General features: G+C 38.9%; 1 protein-coding gene across 9 annotated transcripts in view; it reads right to left on the bottom strand.

Moving 5' to 3' along the window:
- LOC149237610 (DNA gyrase subunit B, chloroplastic/mitochondrial-like) overlaps positions 1–24,296 on the bottom strand; it is a 396,014-nt gene that overhangs the window by 149,113 nt on the left and 222,605 nt on the right. For 8 of the 9 annotated variants that reach the window (XM_089372714.1, XM_089372709.1, XM_089372710.1 and 5 more), the window contains 3 exons: positions 9,096–9,194; positions 8,724–8,852; positions 6,123–6,237 (listed from right to left, as the gene is read on the bottom strand). In XM_089372714.1, the coding sequence (XP_089228840.1) occupies positions 6,123–6,237; positions 8,724–8,852; positions 9,096–9,194 (343 nt within the window). The remainder of the gene's footprint in view (positions 1–6,122; positions 6,238–8,723; positions 8,853–9,095; positions 9,195–24,296) is intronic. The other variant, XM_089372715.1, reaches the window with a different exon arrangement.

The raw sequence follows: 24,296 nt of genomic DNA, 5'->3' as shown, positions 1-24,296 counted from the left end.
CTCCTCACTAAGTATTACTCTAATCATTCGACATCGGTCCCTATGCTGATGCTCAGCCTGCTGCCCACCATCCTTTGCATTGTTGCATCCTATACTATTGCCCATGGTTTTTCCACCGCCATTGTTGCATCTGTACGAAAACTCCCTCTGCATTCGTGCTGCAGCTAGTCCTTTCTCCCAGCACTGCATCTGCACTGCACCTCTCATCATGTTGCATCATGCTGCCCACTGCTGCACTGCAACTCAGTTACTGAGAAGTAAGTAACTAATCTCCCAACTCTGACCTCTCTGTTGGGCTAGAGACCCTCCTGATGTTGAAGCTCCCTCTGCCGCTGACAAGTGCTCCCTCTTTGACCTGTGTGTTGCTGCAACAACTCCCTGCATCTCGCATTGTTGCGCCTCTCTGTGCCATCCTGCACTGGTGCAACACTCCCGTGCCTCTCGCACTACTGCAACCTGCTAGCCTCACGTTGTCTCGGGACTCTTGCACTATAACTCTCTCTGCCGCTTCATCCACATCCATCTCTACCCGACTCAGCCAATCCTGCTACTCCTCTTCGGGGCTCCCGTACCAAGGTCTAATCCAAGAGGCCGGGTACCTCGAGGATCCTGCCCCTCATCGCCTGTAGTACGCCTGACTACAGCTCGATGTCTCCCCACTTCCGCTCAACTGGTGCATGTGCACTCATGGCACAATCATCGTCTGTCAACACTTCCTTCTCTGAAGACTCTCCCTTACTCTTCTTCCTTGGACACTGGAAGAAGAGTAAGAGAGAGTCTTCTTCCTTGTTCAGAAAGCAAGTCAAGTGTGTCTTGTTCAAGTGTAGATTGATAGTCATAAGTTGTTCACATCAAGCCCTAACCGTTCTTGTATCAGGGCTAATTGTAAGGGTGATGATCCCTACTACGGGAGCCCTATGTTTGTTGTATTAAAGGTGTAATAGAACAAGTTTTGGGTTGAAAATTTCTCGTGTACTACATTTATTCATATTTGTAAATTTTTTGTTCTGCAAAGTGCTTGTGTTGTGGCATTTTAGTGTGTTTGTGATCATGTTTTAAACATAGACCTGATTCTGAAGTGTCGGGGAAAAATCAACAGTGTGTTGGCACGTGGCCTTCAGGGAAGATTACCCTTACCCTCAACAAGGATGACAACATCAAAGTTTGCATCTGCTAATTTATATTTAGAGATAGAGACAGTGATGCCTCATCTCCCATATAAGGCTTTACTTTTACTTCCAATTCTGATATGATGTTGAGCTATGGACTTGCACCTCTTAGGGTTCTTCTAACTTATTTCCCCTAGCCCCTATTCTTCTTACTTATTGTCATTTATAAATTTTCTATTTTGATTTAATCCTGGCATTTAGGAGTGTTCTGGACACTCCCATAGTCTAGTGATTGTTACCCATTCATATACATGGGTAACCCTAGGAGAAAAAATTTCTCCTATGATGCAGCTTCTCCAACAATAGTCCCTACCATGATCCATAGATAGCAAGCGTGAGATGCCTCTCACCCATTATCTAATAAATACATTCATTTGTCTAGCCTACTCATCCGATGAAGGTGGGTCAACTATTGCGCAGTAAATTAACCATTTTTGCATTCAAATGCTTTCAATTAAGATTTAAGGCTTTCTACTATGGATCATAGGTTGAAATTGGATAATAGATTGTTTTTGGTTATGTACTTGTTTCTTTATTTCACATTGGTGGTTAACAGTTGCCCCTAGTCTAGTGTGACTTTCCTTAGGGTCTTCCTTTCACTGGCTAGGAGGGGCACAAATAGGAGGCTCTAATGATGGTAGCTTTCCATTTATTCATATGTCATTATCCCCCTCGTTATTTTATCCCATATTTTGCTTGGTGGTTAACCAGGCAATTATATTGGTTTCCTATTAACCTTGTCATGTCAGAAGAAGGGGTTGGAAATACCTGAGGTTAATGTAGTTGTTAAAATTGGCAACTAGAGCCAAACTCCATGTGGGTCTTCTTATTTATGGCAGCTGATATTTTTCTTGGATTCCTCTCGTCGAGCAGTGTCGGATTGATCTAAAGATCATCCGATTCCGCCATGTATTCATGGAAATATGAATTTATTTGTGTTATGGGACAATTCGTCAAGGTCGGCCAGCAACCAAATTGCCCCCACTTGTGCTCAACGTTTTAGTATAAAAATACGTGGCTTTCTAGTCATTAGGGCACACTCTTCTTGTGATCTCTTCCTCTCCACTTGTCTTTGGGGTTTGGTGGAAGGAAGAGTCACTAAGAGAATACATTGTCCTAGAGGGTTTTCCCTAACTCTAGACACTATCTAAAGAAAGCCTAAGAGGAGCTGCCCTAGCCCTACTTACAGTCAAAAGGAGAAGGCTCTACGCTATCTTATATGCAGTCAAGATGAGGGTCTCCTAGCAGCAAGGAGGGAGTTTCTACATGCCACTCAACGCTGTCCAAAAGAAGTCTAAACGATGTCAAGGAAACATGCCCTAACCGCAGTCATGAAGGAGACTTAGGGAGGCTCCTTCACTGTCCAAAAAGGGCTTCTCTAACATAGCAAGGAGAGATGTTTATGTACCCTAGGACGCAGTCAATAAGGGGTTTATCTACAGCATAAGGAGACATTACGCAATCCTAAGGAGAGCCCTAGCTGATGTCCTATGTTACCCTAGCCACAGTCCTAAAGGATGAGCTAAGACGCAGAGGGAGAGGCCTTAACCAACAGCGTGTGAAGATCTAATCCGTTGTTCTAAAGAGCCCTAATTGCTGACCCTTATACACAGTCAAAGTCTCCTATACGCTGGCAGAAAAATCATTGTTTGTAATACGCAGCAAGCAGAAGGAACCCTTAACCAAGGGTAGTGGACTATGTTACCGGATCCGTGGGGCTAGGTAGTTGGATCCGCGGATCCCCGGATCAGATACGGATCCGGATCCACTGGGATCCGCACTGTGCACTTTAAGAGTCACTTTCAAAAATAATGAACCTTTCGTAGTAAATAAATCCAAACCTACAAAATCATGTGTTCTATGGCGGTGGCTTGATCGATTCTGCAAATGAAGGTGCGTTGGTTGGACCAGTTGGGTAACAAAAGTCTGTCAGAACATATGTGCGTCAAACGATTATTCAAATGGGCATTTAACATATTATTTAACATTGATAAATGTCTGTCGGAACATATGTGTGTCACGCGATTGTTAGCCTCCAGTTTCCACGTAAAATTATTTTGCCCACATAGCACTTAACGTGGATTTTAACTTCCCATCTCCCAAGTGTTTGGTCTCTGATACTTTATCTTATTAAATTTCTAATCCAATTCATTTTATAAATGAATCTAAATAGTTTTGTTCTTTAATTTAATTTATAATAATTAAATATTTTAAATTCCCAGCTCCCAAGAGTTTGGTCTCCGATACTTTATCTTGATAATTTATAATTCAATTCACTTTAATTTAATTTATAATAATTAAATATTTTAAATTCCCAGCTCCCAAGAGTTTGGTCTCCGATACTTTATCTTGATAATTTATAATTCAATTCACTTTATAAATGAATCTCAATAGTTTTGTTCTTTAATTTAATTTATAATAAATTTTTTTTAATAGGTAATTTATAAACTATAATAATAATAATTTTTATAATAGTTATTATTATGTTTTACGTTAATTATAAACTATTTAATTTGTATGAATACTTATTATTTAATACATAAATAATATATTAATTCTAAGCTTATTAATGGAATATATTAATTATTTTATATAAGTATTACATTTTACAAATATATATAAACTATATATTATAAAATTTATAATTCTTATTTTTAAAATTATAAAAAAAATATTTATATTATTTGTACTTGCTGTTTCCTTCGCGTATCCGGATCCTGACTTTTCAAAACATTGGCGGATCCGGATCCGAATCCGTATCCGTATCCGTATCCGAATCCTGGTAACTTAGGTAGTGGAACTTCCAGCATGGAAAAAAACGACTACCATTGTTTAGTAGTCTTGTATTGTTGTCATGATGCTATAGATGATAACGTGTTAAGGACTATCTGGGAATATTGGTGACGAGCTTTATTTGAAGGGTTGCTACTGCTAGCTGCTTTGCTAGGCTGCAAGCCATAGCAAGCAGCTAAGTCTGTCCCATGACAGTATTGCAGTGTACAGCACAGTGATGATGGACAGTTTGTTTAGATGCAGCATACTTGGAAGGATGCAGCATGGATAATGAATGCATTGATGAATGCAGTGACTGTTGTGGGCAGCATGGTGCAGTATGGTGCAGCACAATGGATGCAACATGATGCAGCACCGTGATGATGAGCAAGAATGTATTGCAGCAGCATGATGACGATGTATTGCAGTATGCATAGCACAATGAAGGATACACCACAGTGCAGCATGAAGAATGCAGCATAATGATGATGAAGAGCAGCTTGATGGGTACAGCATGATGATGAGGTACTGCTCAGTGATGGAAGCAGCATAGTGATGAGAGCAGCTCAGTAATTGGGTGCAGCACAGTGTCAGGTGCAGCATGATGATGAGGTGCAACATAGTGATGGGTGCAGCATGGTGATGGAGTCACCTTGGAGGATCAGTTGAAGCAGTATGCCTTCACCTAAGTTCAAATCAGCTGCCTCTTGTGTTATCTTCATAGAGAAGATCTCTGCTCTTATTTTGATAAGTCAAAATGTTGACTTCTGATGTATATGTACTATCTCTCTCTCTCTCTGCTGAACTATTGAACAACATAAGAAGAATTGATCAAGGGTTTCCCCACATTGGGGTTTGTCCCTGGCTGGTGCCACATCTTGTGTCCTCTTGTCTTGGCTTGTTTTCTGTGATTTATGTTTATGTTATGTCTGCACTTTGCTATCACGCTAAATGTGGTTGCTAATCTGGAATTGATATTGAGCTAATATGCAAAATTGAAGTAAATTTGCTCTCAGCATAGAACATACCTAAAATTAATAGTTGTAAAAAAAGAAAAAGCATAAGCCAAATGTCAAAATGAAAAAATATGGGAAGGGATGTAAACCAAGCAAATTCCAATGATAGCTTGTGCTCTACCCCCTCTTATACAACCACTTCTTCCCAAAAGTATCCATGCATATCATGCCTGTCAAAATAAAAGGAACATTCAGTTTAGTCATAGTTTAATCACTATTTTCACAGTGAAATTTTTTGATGCTATGAACTATTGTTTTGTTGCAATTTGCTGGTTTAAAACCCTAGTTTATAGCAACCTTGAGTATTTGTTTGATTTGGTGCGTTCAGAAACCTATTTGAGACTCTTTAGGGCAACCTTAGCCTTTAGGTTGACTAATAGCTCCCCTGAACCCAAATCTAGAATTTAATTCTTCATTCCTTAGGCGGCACTTAGCTTAAGATCCTTGGGTTACTTGAACCCTAAGCCTTCCCAGAGAAGCCTCCCTTGTGTTAGATTGTATCCTTCACTAAAGAGAGGCGAGTAGTTGCTGAGGTAACAGTGGTGAAATTTCCATGTGTTGTACAATGTGTAGGTTACCAAGTGAGGCTTTCCAATAGGTGCTAGATTTTTCTGTAACAGTGACCACTGATTGTACTCTCTAGTCCCACTGACCTTCTCCTTGGTCATTTGTGGGCGTTAATAGAATTCTCTCTGTGTTGCAATAGTGAACCCTGTAATGTTATACTTCATATTGCTGAAGAGATCATAATGCTTTCAACACAATTCACCAAGCCACCCCACTCACTTTGTCAGGACTCAATAATTGTATAATAGACCAAATGAATCATGGAGGTATGCTAGCTCTAAAATGTAAGAACAAACACATTGCTGAACCTGTCATGCAGCCATACCGAACTGCACTCTTGATCACCTCATAACAGAATCAATTGTCGAGCAACACTATATTTATGTTGTGAGAGCAAAGACCTTGACGAACCTGTCATGGTCTTATCTCAACAAACTATTCAATAATGCCATCCATTCCAACATACTCAATAAAGGAAATATCAAAATCAAGATAGAAACTAACACATTTTTAACAAAAAGGGAAGCATACTGTAATCACGCATCTTCTTAAGGTATCATATTAATTAAACCAAAATGATCAGGGAAGAAATAAATACCAGCTTCACGAGGATCTGAAGCAGAGCAGTCAGCAAGCTTTCCAGGAAGCGCAGAGGGCCTTAAAACGCTTTTTCTTCTTACCAATTCTCTTGCCTTTCTTGCTGCCATAGCTGCCTACAAGAAAATTGGAAACCAAGAAATGAACTATCACAATATACACATCAGTAGAAAAGTTACATAAATGTGCTATGTGCTGGAACCTTCCAGACACCAAAGACAGTAAAACTTCAATCAAAAAAAGGTGTACTTCCCCTACAGGAATGCATAAAACAAGGTCTTGTTTGAGCAACTCATGCATACCATATACCACTACATTCTCTTTGAAAGTTGAAAGACAAAAGATCTCAAAAGACTCTACTAGAAGGAACCTTTCCCCAGCATTAACAAAGATATGATTGGCACGTAATGAATGCATTTCCCCACTCAACACAAAAAACAAAAGGCGAAAGTAAATTATACATAGCACCACTCTGTTTTTATTGCTATTTTTAGAAGAAAAGTCATTGAGGAGATTTGAAATGTAATATCTTATTGTTATTACTTTGGGAACTAATGGATTTAGGAAAACAATGGCGTTGTCTTCCGAGGCATCAATTTCGCCCGTACAGCCAAAAATCGCGGGAATCCAGCCAATGTTTTTCAAAAAAATTAACAGTAGGAGTGCTTGAATCATGTTTTTTATGGTGGAAATGGATTCAGCACCATCAAAAACCCCTGGGGCACCCAAAATCTTGACACTTGACAGCTGTAAACTGGATTTCCAAAAATTTCTGCCGGAATTTCCATTGTTTTCCAGGAAAAATTGACACCTCTTTAGACTACGTAGAAAACAATCACTTGCTTTGTAAAGGAAATGGAGATTAACTCTATCTACAGGAATGCATAAAACAATGTCTTGTTTGAGCAACTCATGCATACCATATACCACTACATTCTCTTTGAAAGTTGAAAGACAGAAGTCACTAGAAGATCTCAAAAGACTCTACTAGAAGGAACCTTTCCCCAGCATTAACAAAGATATGATTGGTACGTAATGAATGCACTTCCCCACTCAACACAAAAAACAAAAGGTGAAAGTAAATTATACATAGCACCACTCTTTTTTTATTTCTATTTTTAGAAGAAAAGTCATTGAGGAGATTTGAAATGTAATATCTTATTTTTATTACTTTGGGAACTAATGGATCTAGGAAAACAATGGCGTTGTCTGCCGAGGCATCAATTTTGCCCGGACAGCCAAAAATCGCGGGAATCCAGCCAATTTTTTTCAAAAAAATTCACAGTAAGAGTGCTTGAATCCTGTTTTTTATGGTGGAAATGGATTCAGCACCATCAAAAACCCCTAGGGCACCCAAAATCTTGAAACTTGACAGCTGTAAACTGGATTTCCAAAAGTTTCTGCCGGATTTTTTCAAAATTCTGCCAGAATTTCCATTGTTTTCCAGGAAAAATTGACACCTCTTTAGACTACGTGGAAAAAAATCACTTGCTTTGTAAGGAAATGGAGATCAACTCTATCTAAAGAGTAGCTCTCTCCATTTGAGAGGATGATTGAATTGGGATTTTTCTCCCTGAGCTTCTTTGAAGATCTCAAAGGTAATGCAAGTTAGAGGTTTTTACTATTGTGGCATATTTGCTTGGGTTTAATTGCTAAAGACTATGGCTGGGAATACTTGCAAGTCGCATCAAATGTGTGTGGATGGGCTGCAATATAGGTAACACTATTTCTCATCAAGTTGATTATGCTTCGTTAACAACATAAATGGTGGCTTATTCCCCTTTCATATATCATTATGTTTATTATTAAAGATGTTATTGTGTATCTTTTCATCCGAATCAAGAGTTGGATGCAATTAACACTTCAGTAAATGCCTCATCATAATTGTTTTCAACTTCTCGATGATTTGGGTTTCTCACAAACAAATCTCTGCATCAATGGACAGCAAGATAGGTGTGTTTGTAGTTTCTTCTCTTGCACCATATTCATTCTCAATCTCATAGTTATTGCCCTCGGTGGTTGATGCTTGACTCCACTTGCCCAATGGACTTGACACTAGTCTTCATCCTCCCATCTCTCCATTTATAGAAACACTTTTACTATTTCTGCTCTCCTAAAGCTAACTCTTCGAAATCACCTTGAGCCTGTTTGATATAAGCCTTAGAAATCTCAAGTTAGGGAAGCCCCCTTGGGCTGCAGGAGAGCCAGCCTAAAGTGAGGGGAAGAGCTGCTGAAGTGATAATGGGCAGCCTTTCTTAGTTTCCCTTGCATTCTCATATTGTGGTTGGAAATTCTATACATTGAGTGAGCATTTGAGCAGTAACACATTACAAAGACATTAATCATCATTTAGTAATTATTTCAAAAAAAAATCCAGAAACTTTTGTTAAGTATCCATATGCAACTGTTCCAATCTGGAAATGAAGATGCAAGCTAGAAGTTTTGGTTTCCTAGGGACACATGCCTGCACATATATAAATTGTATGCATAAATATTCCATTACCACAAAACAACAGGAAACAAATGGGTTGACCCTTAATTAGAAAGCAATTAAACTTGGAAAATTTTATGAATACCTTTAAATACAGCCAGTTATTAGTACCTTGTATGCATTAAGAGCTTTTGAGAGAATTGATTTAAGAACTCTAGGATTACATTCTAAGTACTCTGTAAGATAGTCCTGAACAGCCTGGTCTACAATCCTCCGCACCTCTGGATTTCCTAATCTTGTCTATCAACATCCAAGATATGAAATGTTAGGGTATTTTCAGAATAAATTTCCCATGAAAGAAAAATATGAATTCATATAAAGCTGTCAGATAAAAACAATGAAGTTTGTGTAAGCTAGAAAACCAATTAAAATCCTGGCAAGAGAAGTGCTAAACAAAATAAAATAATATATATCTACAGAGTTTCTACAAAAGTTCAAGACATTAAAAAGAATAATGAAATTCTTCAAGCTACGATCACTTACTTTTGTTTGCCCCTGGAACTCTGGTTTTGGTACTTTGACTGAAACTACACCTGTCAACCCCTCCATCACATGTTCACCACTCAGGCTCTCATCTTTCTCCTGGGTAATTAAAAAATCCAGCAAGAGCACCTTATTAAAATATGGTTGATTCGAGCTCAAATTCGCAAAATTTTGTTTTGTCTATCCGAAAATATTAACATATTTTCCTCGAGTAAATTATAGTTTTATTATATCAATGAAAAGGCTTATAGTAGAGAATGAAAAAATTTAGGTATTTCTCCTTAGAAGTCAAGGCCAAAAGTGTGTTTGAGACAAAAAGCATTACTATTCAATTACAGGTAGAAAAAGTCACAAACAGAAATTTTACCTTTCAGACAGACCACCTGATGATAAGAAGAATTACAGCTATATATAATGCATGAAAATTGTAATCTAAAAGAAAACAAGAAAGTGGACTTAATGCAAGAAAGGAAATAAAGCCGGCATACTTCATATTCAGCATACATCTATGAAAATAATTTCATAATATGAACAAACCAAATGAACAATACAAACAAGTCCATTTCATGTTGGGTTGTACAGGAAACAGGCTAGTGCAAGCCCCATGAACTGGAAACACAGAAATGTGGCATCCTTTATCGTGTTCAGAACCTTCACATCAGTAAGGCTTGCAGACATATAAAATAAGGATATAAACGCTCTAGTACTGACATCTACATAGTCATATCTTCACTACTTAAGTGTTCCTGCATTTGGTTCAGAAAATCACAAACTTTATCAGAAAGAACCAGACCAGAAAAGAGGCCAGTTCTGTCACAAACCAGCCAGTTCCCATTTCAACCAACCCTCAGCCATCCCAGCCCACCTGCACGAGCCTCTGGAGAAAAAATGAAAGAATAAAGCTAAAAATGAACAAAAAATGTTGCCTGCACCTCCTAAACTCTAATCCATCATATATATCAATATGACATCCCCCGAATTGGCCTCACACATTTCTCATTGATCATTTCTGACCAATGTTGTTAAAAGCGCGAGCGGGATTAAATCGGCGCCGGGAATAAAGCGGAAAAAATCGGCAAAAGCGGGAAAAAAGCGGAAAAAAGCGGGAAAAAAGCGTTTGGCACAAAAATATTCATTTTTTTTCAATTTTTTTAATATCTAAACCATCTACAACATAAAATAAATACATTGACACATAAATATGATAAAAAAACTAATATATAAGATGTTTAATATCATTTCTAGCGCTAAAATCACACATAACATTGAATCATGTCCTGAATAGTAAGTCTTGACTCCTGAGTCCCAACTCAGCCTCAAAATATGAACAAAAAATATGATAATGTATCTCATCATGTCATAATGTCATATACAATAAAATGAAAGTCTAATCCTATTGATTTCCTCTGCCCCTCTTGCGAGAAAATGCCACAACTTTCCCTTTCCCTCTAGATGTAGATGCTGGTGCCCGTGCAGGTGGAAATGGCAGTGGAGTCTGATGTGCTCTAGACGTTGAAGAACTAGAAGTAGGAGCTATAGGAGGTAGACCACGTCCTCTACTGGTGGCAGGGGTAGCCCGGGCAGGTGGTGTCACCTGGAAACATTACAATCTCCCAGTCCTGAAATCCTGAAAAACTGATAAGTCTGCTGGATTTTAAATGAAATCTAAAATTCTTCTTTCTCCATATGAAATCCAATGAGGCTGGAACCACTCTCAAACATCCTGAGTCATTTCATGGTAATGTTAAAAATTTAAGTAAAAGGAAAAGTGACATTCTCCTTAATCTTCATTTTCATCCTTTTACTTTAAGAATTTAACATTGCCATGAATAGCATATCCATACTAGGGCCTAGACTTGATCATTAAGCTACCCCACTCAAAAATTATTTGTTTCTTTCAAAAACATTGCATGAAAAAACCCAAAAAAAGTTATAAAACTATGCTGTCCTGAGCCCCCACGATTTTTTCGTTAAAAATCGCGCTTTTTTCGAAAAAATCGCGACTTTTTGAAAAAAGCGCGATTTTTTCAGTAAAAATCGGCAGAAAAAAAGTAGGCGATTTTTTCGTATAAAAATCGCGATTTGATCGGCAAGCTGAAAAAATCGCGATTTTTTCATTAAATCGCGATTTAATCGCGCTTTTCACAACACTGTTTCTGACCATTCATAGATTGCAGAGATGTGGTGAAGCGAGTTGATTCAGAGCATCCTTGGACCTGCTTTGGCACTGACCACTGCCTGCCTACAGTGGATGTGGCATCTACATCAGCAGTCTACATGTCATATGCAAGCTTGGAGGACATTTGAGACCAGTATGTCAAGAATATTTCGAACCCTCATTGTTTTTCTCCTTGAAGTGCTGATTTTTGTTTTAAAAAATAAATAAAGATAGGTTTTACATTTGGAGATATTTTCATTGTTCGAGACTCTTATATACATAAATTAATTAGTTATGAAAGAAATAAAATGAAATAATTAATAAAATAATCAATAAAATAATAAAAATAATAAAGATTAGAAAATGATTTAATAAATAGTCATAACCTGTCATGAAAAGGCACCAAGACACCTTAAGAATATGTATACAGGCTCCTCATTGTAAAAATCATAACCAATTATTCACTCATCTTTTATATCATATATTTTAGTGCTCTTATTATTGACCAAGTAAACATGGGCATAATAGCTCCATTGGTATCAAATCCAGTTGAGATCACAGTCTTGTGATCCATCTGCATATAAATTACTGTACGATGTGTACACTAATTAATAAAAGAAATTACTAAGAAAAAACCATACTGCCACCAAATTCGGTACTCAGCTACAATGCATTCCAGCCACCGGCCTCAATACCAATTTGGCACTCGTACAACAGATATAATGTCCATACACAACATACACAGCCACCATCTGTTGTCCACCATACACTGCTGCTGCAATACTGTCCGTATGCTGCCAGACATCCACAATTCATGCACCAACCATCCGTACGATTCTTCAATTGCTGGGATTTTAGTACAATCTATGTCTCTAATATTTTTGGGAATTCCATAAAGCCATCACAGCTGTACAATTGAAATCTACTATTTTCCTATAACCATCAACCAGTAACCATAGCAGAAAATAAAATTTCTCCTCTCAAGACCAGGAATATGTCATATTTTAATTCCACGTTGGAAAATTAGAGGGACAATGCAACTAGAATACTGAGAGGTATGGCAAATTCAAGCAAGAGATCACTAAAGGACTGTTCCAAGAAGCAGGGACGAAGCAGCTGCGTTTTTTGTTCGTTGGAAGTGTCGCTTTCCAAAAATCCTTGGACGCGCAGCGTCCCGGAGGCACATATATATAATTGCATTTATATTCAATAAAACATCTAGAATGCCAAATTAGTTGTAGAATATATCAAAGCTTGCATATTGTACACAAATCAAGATACAAATGGCATCTATAGTGCATTGATAATTAATTATTCAAGCATCAACCATCTAGAATCTAGATTCTTCTCCTCTTGTCTAGTCTTTCCCTCTACCACGATTCTCTAGGCATATTAGTCAACATTGCCCAATTTTGATCAAACTGCCTAATCCAACCATTAAAATATGGTAGAAAAATCTTAACTTGTTTTGTCAATGATGATGGTGATACCGTAGAGGCATCATCCTCCACACTAGCAGATGCAGAGATGACTTTGGATACAGGGGAGGAGGATGCAGCAGAGGAGAGCAGTGGTGACCATGATGATGAGGACAGTGATGCTGATTTTGATGATGACTATGAGGATTGATGACTCATGAGTCATGAGCTACCTACTGCCTTGAGGCTTGTATACTTGTAGTTGTTTTGTATTTTCTATTTCTATTTGCCATTGGCATTGCACTACCTATGTAACACATTTTGATTTTGATGACTTAATGAGAAAACTACAGCTGTCAGTATCTTTATCTTACTATCTTGTCTTTCTCCTATTGGATCATTGATGAATTGAATATGTATTATGAATTCAAAATTTATGATTTATCATTTATGTGACATGTCACAAATTACAATTGTATTTGAATTTTGTATGTACTATCACTATGCATAATGTTACTAACTTACTTTGTAAATAGTAAAACTTACATCTAGATGAAGATCTATGTTTGAAATCAATGAATTTGTATCATGAATGAGAATTTGTGTAAGAATTATCTAATTATATATATATATATATATATATATATAGATATATATATATATCTATATATATATATATATATATATATATATATATATATATATATATATATATATATATATATAACGTATCCGAACGTGTCTTGTTCCAGGGGGTCAACGTGTCTGTATCTGACACTCGAATCCTTGTATCCGTCGAATCCCGAATCCACGTGTCAGGTGACTAAGGTCACAAGAGATCAAGGGCCTGGCAACAAGTTGAAGGGAGGAGGCAATGTTGTTTGGAAATGCAACTATTGCAACAATCATTTCAAGAGCACTTATTACCGTGTGAAAGCTCAGTTGTTGGCCTTACCAAGTTGTGGAATTGGAGCATGTACACAGGTGTCTTTAGCTAAGAGGAAAGAAATGGAAAAAGAGGCCAATGTTGGTGTGGCAAGGGTGTTAGAAAATCAGAAAGACAAAATGATTTCCTTATGTTGATAATTAATTGTCTTCTTATTATTTTCTTTAATGTTCTTCTTTTATCTTTGTAACATTAAGCAATCATCAAAACAGAAACATGAAGATCAGCGACACCAAATGTAGGCTCTCAGCCAGGGCTAACACCCCTTTATAAGGGAAAACCCAGTCAAACTCTTCTACTAGTAAATCAAATTGAGATAGACCAAGACCTTCGACCCAAAAGACCATCCTCCTCCACCAAGTCAGCCTTCCAAAATGATTCAACAAACTTGAGTAGTCTCTTTTTGTCCAGCAGCTACAGCCCAACAACAATCCAGAACTTCAACCCCAATAACTTCAAAATTTCAGACCCCCAACAACGATCCATAATTTCGGCCCAGCTACAGTACTGCAATTTCGGCCCTTCTAGCAACCCAGCAACTTCGCACGTGTGAGATAAAGAGAAAAATTTAACTTCTTATGCTTAACAAAGGCTTCCTTCTCCTTCGCTAGGGTTTTCTTCCTCTCCTTTGAACTTCACTCCCTTTTTCTACCTCCAGCAACTATAGATCGAACTTCTTGAGTTGATGCTCCAAGTGAGGTCGAATTGTTGCCTTTATATAGTGATTCGTGTTCGAGTATGACAACAACAAGGTTGATGACGATTGATGGCCAAGGGTCGGTGACCTGAGAACAAGCTCTATGCAGCATTAAAGCGGCCAAAAGATCGACTGCTCGGATACCAATGAAGCGAACAAAGTTCCTTCTACAGATTAATTACTCCAAAAGACTTGGAATATAAAGATATCCATGAGGATACAAATATTATATATTAAATGTGTGAATAAGAATAAGAATGATTTACAATGAGAACGAGAGGCTTGCTAATATATCAAGCAAGTGTCTCTTCATGAAGAGTCATGTCCTATTAAACATGCCTCTTCAACCTAACTACTGATTATTATTAACTAATCATTATTACAATTATCCTCATTACTTATATTTATATATTTTAATCATAACACAACAAGAGGCTAGGATATTACAGTGAACCCTAAGAGTTAGGGTTTCACAAGAGTTACTAAATGACAAGAGACAATACAATGAGGGTAGATTCAATCTAATGATTAATCTCCCTAAAAAAAATCTTTAAGATTCAAAGCCCTAGACATAACGACGTCAGTAATGTAAAGCAAATTTCAAAAGAGAATGATCATACCTATTGTATGAAGAGAACCTTATAACAAAACTTGTAGTCTAAGACATACCTTGAGTTGTTCTTCAACAAACCTTGTTATTATGAAGGACTTCCTATGAAACATGGCTTCTTTCATGATTCAAGTCTTCTTTTTGAAGTCTCCTACATAACTTTGTGTATCCTACAAGCTTTCCTCTAGAGGAAAATATAAAGAAAAGGTTATTAGCATACAATACAAACAAATCTCGATGTGAGGAGGAAACCAAACATAAAAGAGAAAAACAAAGAACAAGATACTTATCTATTGGTAAAATGGTGAAGGCTCCCCCTTAATCCATTTTTTCTAAGGGATATCTACAGCTTATCAAAACAATTCAAAAAGTTATCAAAGATATATTAGATCTATAAATTCTAAAACATAGAGGAAAATATTACAAAACTTAAAATAGAAGACTAAGAGGGATATGTAGGAGAGGACTTAATAATATAAGTCTTTGATTTCTGATTCTTCAGTTTTGTTCTACTTAGGTGGAGTTTCATTGATAACATTTGCTTGTTCTCTATCTCTCCTTTTATTCCTTGGATTCTCAGGACATGGACTTTTGTAATGACCCATCTTATGACAATTGTAACATTCAATTTTGGATAGGTCAACTTTCTTCTTTGGTCCTTTGATCTTCTTGAATGTTCCCTTCTTCTTATGATGAGCAAAATAGGCATTAGAGGTGTTATCTTCTACATCATCCTTCCTGTTCTTTACTAATGATATGTGATTTTCTTCTTGATTACATGCATTCCACATTTGTTCAAAGGTAGGTGTGTCTTTCCAACTGTTAATTCCATATGCAAATGATCTGCATGATTTCGGTAGACCTAGAAGTACATCAATCATGAGTCTCTTTTCTGGTACTACTTCATTTATAGCTTGGACTTCATCTCTTATTCTAGAGATCCTTACAAAATATGATGCCACAGAATTATCTTTTGTCATCTTTATTATCCTTAGTTCATTCTTGAGGCTAGCTATTTGACCAATATTCTTGATGACGAACAACTTGGATAGAGCTTCATATATTTCTAGACTGGAATCTATGTTGGATATGTAAGGAATCAGGTTGTCCCTTACTCCATCTACTATCAAATTCATTGCCAAGATATTAGTTTCCCTAAACTTCTAATTTCCTATACCGTTTGTAGGTTTCTTAACTTTTCCTTGAACGAGATCCAAAACTTTATGTTTAGCAAGAATAAGGTCTATCCTCTTTTTCCATGACCTGTAGTTGGAGGCCCCTTCTAGCTTGTTTTTTGTCTTCATTCTAGTTGACATAGTCTCTATAGATAGTAGGCTTCTCTTCTTCTATGATCCCTTTTCTTATTGATCTTCCTTTATTTCTTTATTCAATAGACCTTCAAACTTTCTTTTTCTTCCTTCTTCACCTAAGCTTTGATATCATGTTAGGAAATCAGAAAGGCAAAGAGATTTCCTTATGTTGATAATTACTTGTGTTCTTATTATCTCACACTTGCGAAGTTGTTGGGTTGCTAGAGGGGCTAAAATTGTAGTATTGTAGCTGGGCCGAAATTTTGTAGTCCGACCAAAATTTTAGATTAGCGACACCAAATGTAGGCTCTCAGCCAAGGCTAAAGCCCCTCCATAGGGGAAAACCCAATCAAACTCTTCCACTAGTAAATCAAATTGGGATAGACCAAGACCTTAGACCCAAAAGGCCTTCCTCCTCCACCAAGTCAGCCTTCCAAGATGATTCAACAAACTTGAGTAGTCTCTTCTTGTCCAGCAGCTACAGTCAAGCAACAATCTAGAACTTTGACCCTAGCAACTTCATAATTTTGGCCCCCAACAACAATCCAAAATTTCGGCCCAGCTACTCCAAAATTTCGGCCCAGCTATAGTACTACAATTTCAGCCCCTTCAGCAACTTCACAAGTGTGAGATAAATTCGACTTCTTATGCTTAACAAAGACTTCCTTCTCCTTCACTAGGTTTTTCTTCCTCTTCCTTGAACTTTGCTCCCTTTTTCTGCCTCTAGCAACTATAGATCGAACTTCTTGAGTTGATGCTCCAAATGAGATCGAATTGTTGCTTTATATAGTGTTTTTGTGAGGTCAAATTCCTTTGATGAGGCCGAATTGTCCTCCTTTAACATTGACTTGGTGGAGGAGGCCTAAATGACCTATTTTACATAAAAATATTTTTTTTTCTTAATTGACAAAGCCCAAGAAGGGTCTTTTACATTATGACATGGACAAGGACACTTGACATAAATCCTAGAAGCCTACAATGGAGGCTTTGACCTAAGGACCATTGACCCCATCATGAAACCCATGCTTTAATAATTCAATTTCTTTTATAATAAAATTTCTTTTTCTTTCTTTTGACAAATACATTACATCATAACTCAAATACAATTATGAAGACCGACACTAATTACATTCTTCAACATCATCTAAAAAAACAAGAATGATGATTCCCCTCTATTCTTGAGGAAAAACAGCAGCAAATTTCCATTTGAGAGTTTTCGTGGGGGTGTAGGTCAAGCAACAAAAATAAAGGCAGTGGCACTTGGTCCAATGGACAAGCTTTTTCAAAAAGAGAGACGCGAGGAGTTTGATATCACCATTGCATTCTTTTTCTATCAGAACTCCATATCCTTTAATGTTGCACGCTCACCTTTATTTCTTGAGATGTGTCGAGATCTAACTTGAGGGGCCCCATCAACATATGTGCCTCTTGCGTCAGAGAAGCTTAGAATCACATTGTTGACTAAGGCAAATAAAGAAGTGGACAAAATCCTTGAGCCTATTAAATCAGCATGGCCAACATCTGGGGTTAGTATAATTTTTCATGGATGGATAGATCTAGCACACCACCCACTCATCAACTTGATGGTGTATTCCTTGAATGGACCAGTTTTCTCGAAATCAGTGAATGCACTTGGACAATACAAGGATGCACAATATATTGGTGAGTTGTTCATTAAAATTATTGAAGATGTAGGAGTTGATTCTCATGTGCAAATCATTACAGAATATGCGCATGTTTGCAAGGTTGTTGGCATGATTATGGAAGCTAAATATCCACAAGTATTTTGGACACCTTGCATTGTCCATTCTTTGAATTTAGCACTTAAATCTATTGAATTCGATGTGCCTTGGATTGGAAGTATTATTGAGGATGCATGGCATATCCGCAACTTCTTACAAAATCATACAAATGTCCTCACAATCTACAAAGAATACACCCATCTTGAGATATTACCCACAAAATGGTGGGTAACATCTGGCTCCAACTGGGACGTGATCTCTCGAAGAAGTGGGTGAAGCTACTCGAACGGGAGGTCACAAGAACTCTAGCAATTTGTTGGTTACCATAGACCTGTCACTTGCACATATAATAGACGGAAAAACACGGAACAGCGTGCTTTCACGGCGTCTCATGATCGCATGTGCTATATGTTACGCCATAAAAGTAACAGAAAATAAAATATGTATATATGCACCTATCTACCATGAGAAATAGCATATCGTGTTATTCCTAAGCAAGAAATCAGCAGGCAATGCATCCTATCCTAACATGCATATAGTAAGGCTAATACTAAGTGTAATCATAAAGCCAGTGCAACCAACAAATCATCACATCAATATACCTATGCCTGTCAGTATGATTACTCATGTAGCAACTCCCAAATCGATTGTGGACATAGCCACATGGCGGATGAAGCGGGTGGGAGGTGGGAAAATATGATTTCCATCTGAGGTAAAGGGAAGTCTTAGGAGAATGAGAATAGGTCAATCTAGAAGTCTCAAGCTTCCCTTCGAGGTACAAAATGGTGGAATGAATGATCACTCTCAAGAACTCCTTATCACAATCATTGTCTATAATATTATGCTTTGTAGATGCCACAAGGTTGTGATGAGAGGGGAACGAAGGGTTAGGGAAAGAAGGGGTGCAACAAATGGGTTTTTCAAGGTGATGGTCACTTTGGAGAGGGGAGATCATGGAGTAATCAAAACCCTGAGTGTGTGTCCTACGAGGTAAAGTATAATCAATGAGGGGCTCTTCATTGACACTATACTCGGGCTTATGGTTATGTTGACGGTGCTAGACCTGCCAACATGTCAAGGAGATCTCCTCGGTAAGAAGTCCCAATTAGACCTCAGACCATTTAGTGTAGGAATCCCAGCAGTGAGTCGTAAGGTAATGGCTTGACCGCGATGTCGCACAGAGGCAAGTAAGATAACTCTGTTAGGAGCAAGGGTGTGACTGCTGCAGTGAGTCAAGGAAGTGTATGAGGGGTTTTAACACAAAGGGGGGAGATAAGGGTGAAGGTGAGTTCCAGGTTGAAATGGATCACTCCCAACTCGGCTAGGAACACACAACACAAAAGGACATACATAGCTTCCGGCGGAGCAGTCCACTCGGATGCGGTAGTCACAACGTACAAGGTAAGATAACACGTACAGCACTCACGGATCAGTCCGAACGAGTGCAACGGTTGTTACAGCAAGGTTCATGTGAAAGGTCTATCTGGTGTCTGGCAAAGCAGTCGACATGGACGGTGACAGCATTAACAGCATATACAACACATTTGCAACAAGATTCATATAATTGCATGTGAATCAATTCATACACAAATATGTAAGTTAAACAACATATATCATTAAGGCAACCGGAACAGTCCAACTACAATAACAACATATGCATGAAAATGTGATGGCTCTTATTATATAAAAGTGTAAGTTCCAATCATACAATACATCCATGTAAACCTGTTAGCCCTATCAGTGAAACGTTACAGCCACATCCGCCTACAACTCCAAAGAGATGTACTAGCTCCGTGCAGTGGAGAAGCCAAAGTGCGTTACAATACTATCCAAGCCTTCTTCAAGATAGTCTTGGTAGAAGCTTGGCTGACCAAAAGCCTATACAATGAGTTATGAGGGACTATTTATAGCAAAGGGTGGGGTGACCCTTGACATTCCCCTTTGTGACCATTCAACTACCCTCATGACTCTTTACCTACTCTATGACTGTTACATCCATTATTGAAACTTGACTTACACTTGACATGACTCCACATTATAATGCACGTGTACCCACGTGAACAATGGTTTGAACAAGCCAAACTAGACATCATTTTGACTTATACAACTATAGAAGTCCAACTGCTCGACATCCTCGTGTTGATCAACAGTAACATATTGATGCCAAGATTGGTAGTCCTTGATAGTGTTTATGTGTTCCGTTGTGACATCTATCTGAAACTTGAACCTTTCCTCCATAGCATTCGGGTACATTGCTCGGGCTCCTCTGACAACTCGTCTAAAAGCATGTGCATCATTGTCTTCAATGTGGTCAGACCAGCAACATACTTGTGCATGATGTCTGCACTGATAGGCAAGTCTGGGCTAGTGGCAGTGCGCATCAACTCGTCGAAGTACAAGTCAAGCTCCTGTCAGACCTGCTTCTTTGTCTTCACTTGGGTGAGAGTCCCAAGTGATGGGATCGCATGAGTGTGCACTATAACATCCATGCTCTTGAATACTCGTGCATGGGAAGCCTATATGCTAGTGATGAGCTATGGTAGGTCCTCATAGTTCTGGATCTGACTCTAGATATGTGCTTGCAGCTCGACCGCATTGGCCCTCATCATCTTTGGCAAGTGAAGCGGGGCTCCCTTGTACTTCATCGTCCATGCTTGCATGTTATCAACAGCAGCATGTATGTTCTTCAAAATGCATGCTCTTCTCACACATCGATGCTGCCATCTGTGGAGATGAATGACTGCTTGGTGCACGGTACCAAACTTGGAGTACAATGCTCGCATAACTGTGTCAAAGGACAATACTTCATCTAGTATTGCCTTCTTCAGTTCAGCTCGGGCAGACATTGTCACCAAGTCTCCTCCTTGCTTGGCCACCTATAGTTCCTTCGCCATTCGCTCATTCTCAGCTATGAGGAAACGAACACTTGAGCTAGTGGCTTCGGCATACACTCTAGTTGCATCGGCCAAAGCAACTGGATGCTTATGCACATCAGTCACGATCACTTGTTCTTCAACTTGCACAGGAGATGTTTGGTCCTCCGGAGTCGATACTCTGTGAGACTACACAAATCTATGATGAGATTCGTCAAAGGAGATGTTGTGCACCTCTGCTTCCAGCTGACCACCAAGGATCTCAATGCCTCCTTGGTCATTCGAGACTTGCTCATCATCTAGATGCATTGAAGCGGGTGAGTCGACCTCTTTGTGGTGAGGCATGAGGTTAGTGTCCTGTTCCAACTCCTGCTGCTCCATGTCTACATCCAATTGTTCAAGCGCTTGTTCTATCTCATGAGCAAAGTCTTGCCCCTGCGATGGTTCACCCTATTCGCCTGATGCCAGCTGTTCAGATGAATCAACTACTTGTACGGGCGCTGCTTTGTCTGTCTGCACATGATGTGCCCCCTGCTGTATTTGTTGTTGTTGCGCTTCCTTCTCCTGTTGGTGCAACTCTTGTTCTTTCCGGAGTTGCTCCCTCAGCTCATGCAACTCCTTTTCTGCTTCTTCCATTCTCTTCTTATCCCTCTTCCTTCGCACGATGCCCTTGTCGTGTTCTTGCCTCTTTGCCTGAATAGCCATAGGCTTTCTCTACAAGTGGATTTGCTCGAAACTTGCAGCTTTGCTCCTCCTCCATGCGGTTGACAATCTTCCTCTTCCCTTTGTCGTGCATAGGTATGCTTGGCTCTCTGCCTCTGCTACTGCTGCCACTGCTGGTGCTCTTCGTGATGTTGCTTTGCTAACCACTCTACAACGAAACCAACCTATTCATTGGGTCCGGAGGAAGTGTAAAAATACCTCCATGAGTCTTCCTTAGCCCAATGAAATGCCCCATGGATCCAATTGAACTGAACTCTCATGCAGTGATCCTTCACAATGCAATGTGGGTCATACAGGTTGAAGCTTCGGAGGTCGAACGGGTACTTCTTCATATGTTCTGCTTTGACATTCGCTTGCGTGATACTCTGGATCTCATATAACTCAATCCGCAACGGAAGAGTGGGCCAAGGTGCCTTCTTCTTCCGCCGCAGTCTGGCTGTCAATCCTGCTAAGATGTGATACATTATTTTTTTGGGGGCTTATGTAGGCCAATGAGGCTAATTCGAACTCCTCATTAGTGTATAAATACAAGTGAGATAAGTTCATTTGGTCATCATCACTTTGGATTGGATCTCTTTTCTCTCTTTAGAATTTTTCACTTGTTTTTGGATGATGAATTCAAGCTTTATGGATGAATTTTGATGTGTGGATTTGGTTTATCTTATATTGGAGCTTCTATATTGTCAAATTATGGATGGTTGGATATATTCTATTACATGTAAGTGCATGCCTTTAATGCTATTCTTGTTTTACTTTGTCATATACATTGTACTGGGATTTTTGTTATTTTTAGGGCTAACTCGTGCATGCATTTACTTCTTAAATTGTGGAATTTTGTCTCTATATAGCATCTCTCAATGTATGGGCCATGTAATTTCAATGAAATCTCCTAAGGGTAATTCTATTAACGAATTCATCTTAATAAGCCATCACCTTTAGCACATCAAAGTATAAAAGTTGCAAGATTGCTTCTCTGTGACCTAAATGGCTAGCGAAGTAGTATTGGGGCCTCCTTGAGTAAGAACCAAAGGTCCTCATTCATATTTATCATAGATTACGTTCACCCAAGACTAAGGCACTGATCTACCAAGAGGTGATCACCTAAAATCAACTCATTTTCACATTTTCATAGGTCTAACCAAGTTGGGTCACCTAGGGCATCATTTTCCCAACAAAATAGCCTTCCAAAAAGTTTGATCCCCTAGCCTCCCCTGCTTTGGTGTTTCCTCAAGGCCTCCTCCAATTTTGAACCCATTCCAACGGTGGATTTGTGAGAAAAGCCAAGCCCTAGATCCAAGATTGAACTTTGCCCTAGTATCCCCAAGGCTAATCCTCATAGGATCAATTCAACACCTTTAAGTGAATATTCTTTCTTTGATCCTTTCCCCTTCCTTGTCTGGGTTAAGAACATCATTGGTTGCTAAACTCTTACCTCCTAACCTAGGTTGGGTCCACTTGGTCTCGTGTGGTCCCATTCCTTTGAAAAGACAATTCTCCAAGAACCATCTGGGATACCAATTTCAACAAGGATTGTGGGGATTGTGAAACTCTTTCACAAGTCATATTCCCTTAACCTAGCCCTCAAATCCCCTCAACCTTCTCCTAGAAGATTTTGTACCTTGCTTAGGAAGCAAGCAAGCTTCATTCTTGAACCTCCTCTGGAAAGGGGTTATTTGGGTCACTTTATATCCACTTATTGATTCATCCTTCATTTGTGACTCCATCTATACTGGGTCTCCTCCCATCGGTGAAAGTTCGTAAATAATAGGGAGCTGTAGTTGAGGTGATAGTGGGCTAAGTCTCCATTTTTTTCCCTTGGTCTAACATTTGCTCCTTTAGGGATCCCCTTTAGGTCCCTTGCTAGTTTGACAAGTAACAATTCCCTTAAAGATTGAAACCGCCTAATAAGGTCCTTTATTAACCCCTCCTACCCAGGAAGGTAACACCGTTACATGTTCAAAGCCCATTTGTAAGGGCATTCCACCATGAAGTGTACACTTTTGCCCTTGATTAGCAAGCATATTTACTCAATTACACTAATGAATTGTTGTATTGGAAGGTGAGGACACACATTAGATCTTATATAGGATAGCAGGTGACTTTCATCTTGGACTTGGCCTCCCTATACAAGAACCAACCCCTCCATAGGTCCACAATGGCATTTGTAGGGTAAGCGTTGAAAGCCATGGACCTCCATTCATGCAGAGCATTGATTACCACACCATTGGCTTCTTCACAGCACCACATTGCTTGTTTGTACCCCAATCATACAGAGATGACAATGCACTTGCACTAGTCAACTCAGCTTGGTCAGCTTGATCGACTCGGCCAGTTCAGTAACAAACCGGCCACCGAACTAGTTTTTCTACCGAGCCGGCCCGGCCAAGGGTCTCACTCGGCCGAATTTTAAAACACTGGTTCAAATTGCTATCTTGAGGCCGACTTGTCCCTTCATGTAGGCCGACTTGATCTTTGTGCCATGACGAGGTCTTGGACAGTATTCTGACTCAATTTTGACTTAATAAGTTTTTCTTTACAATATGTGACATGCCCAAATGGGTCTTCAATACATGACAATGACTCAATTGACCTTATGACAAACGTAGTGTTGATTTTGGGTAGAATCGGATGTGCTTTAGCTCCGAAATTTTGTGGAGGGGCTAGAACACATGAGATCTCCAATACCCAGAAATCATTTGGAGAAATTCCACACAAATGAGGAGT

Source organism: Pinus tabuliformis, chromosome 8 (assembly GCF_031772625.1).
Source record: "Pinus tabuliformis cultivar Carrire ecotype Pingquan chromosome 8, CPIR1, whole genome shotgun sequence".
NCBI classification, from domain to species: Eukaryota; Viridiplantae; Streptophyta; class Pinopsida; order Pinales; family Pinaceae; genus Pinus; species Pinus tabuliformis.
This window is presented reverse-complemented; position numbering and strand designations above follow the sequence as displayed.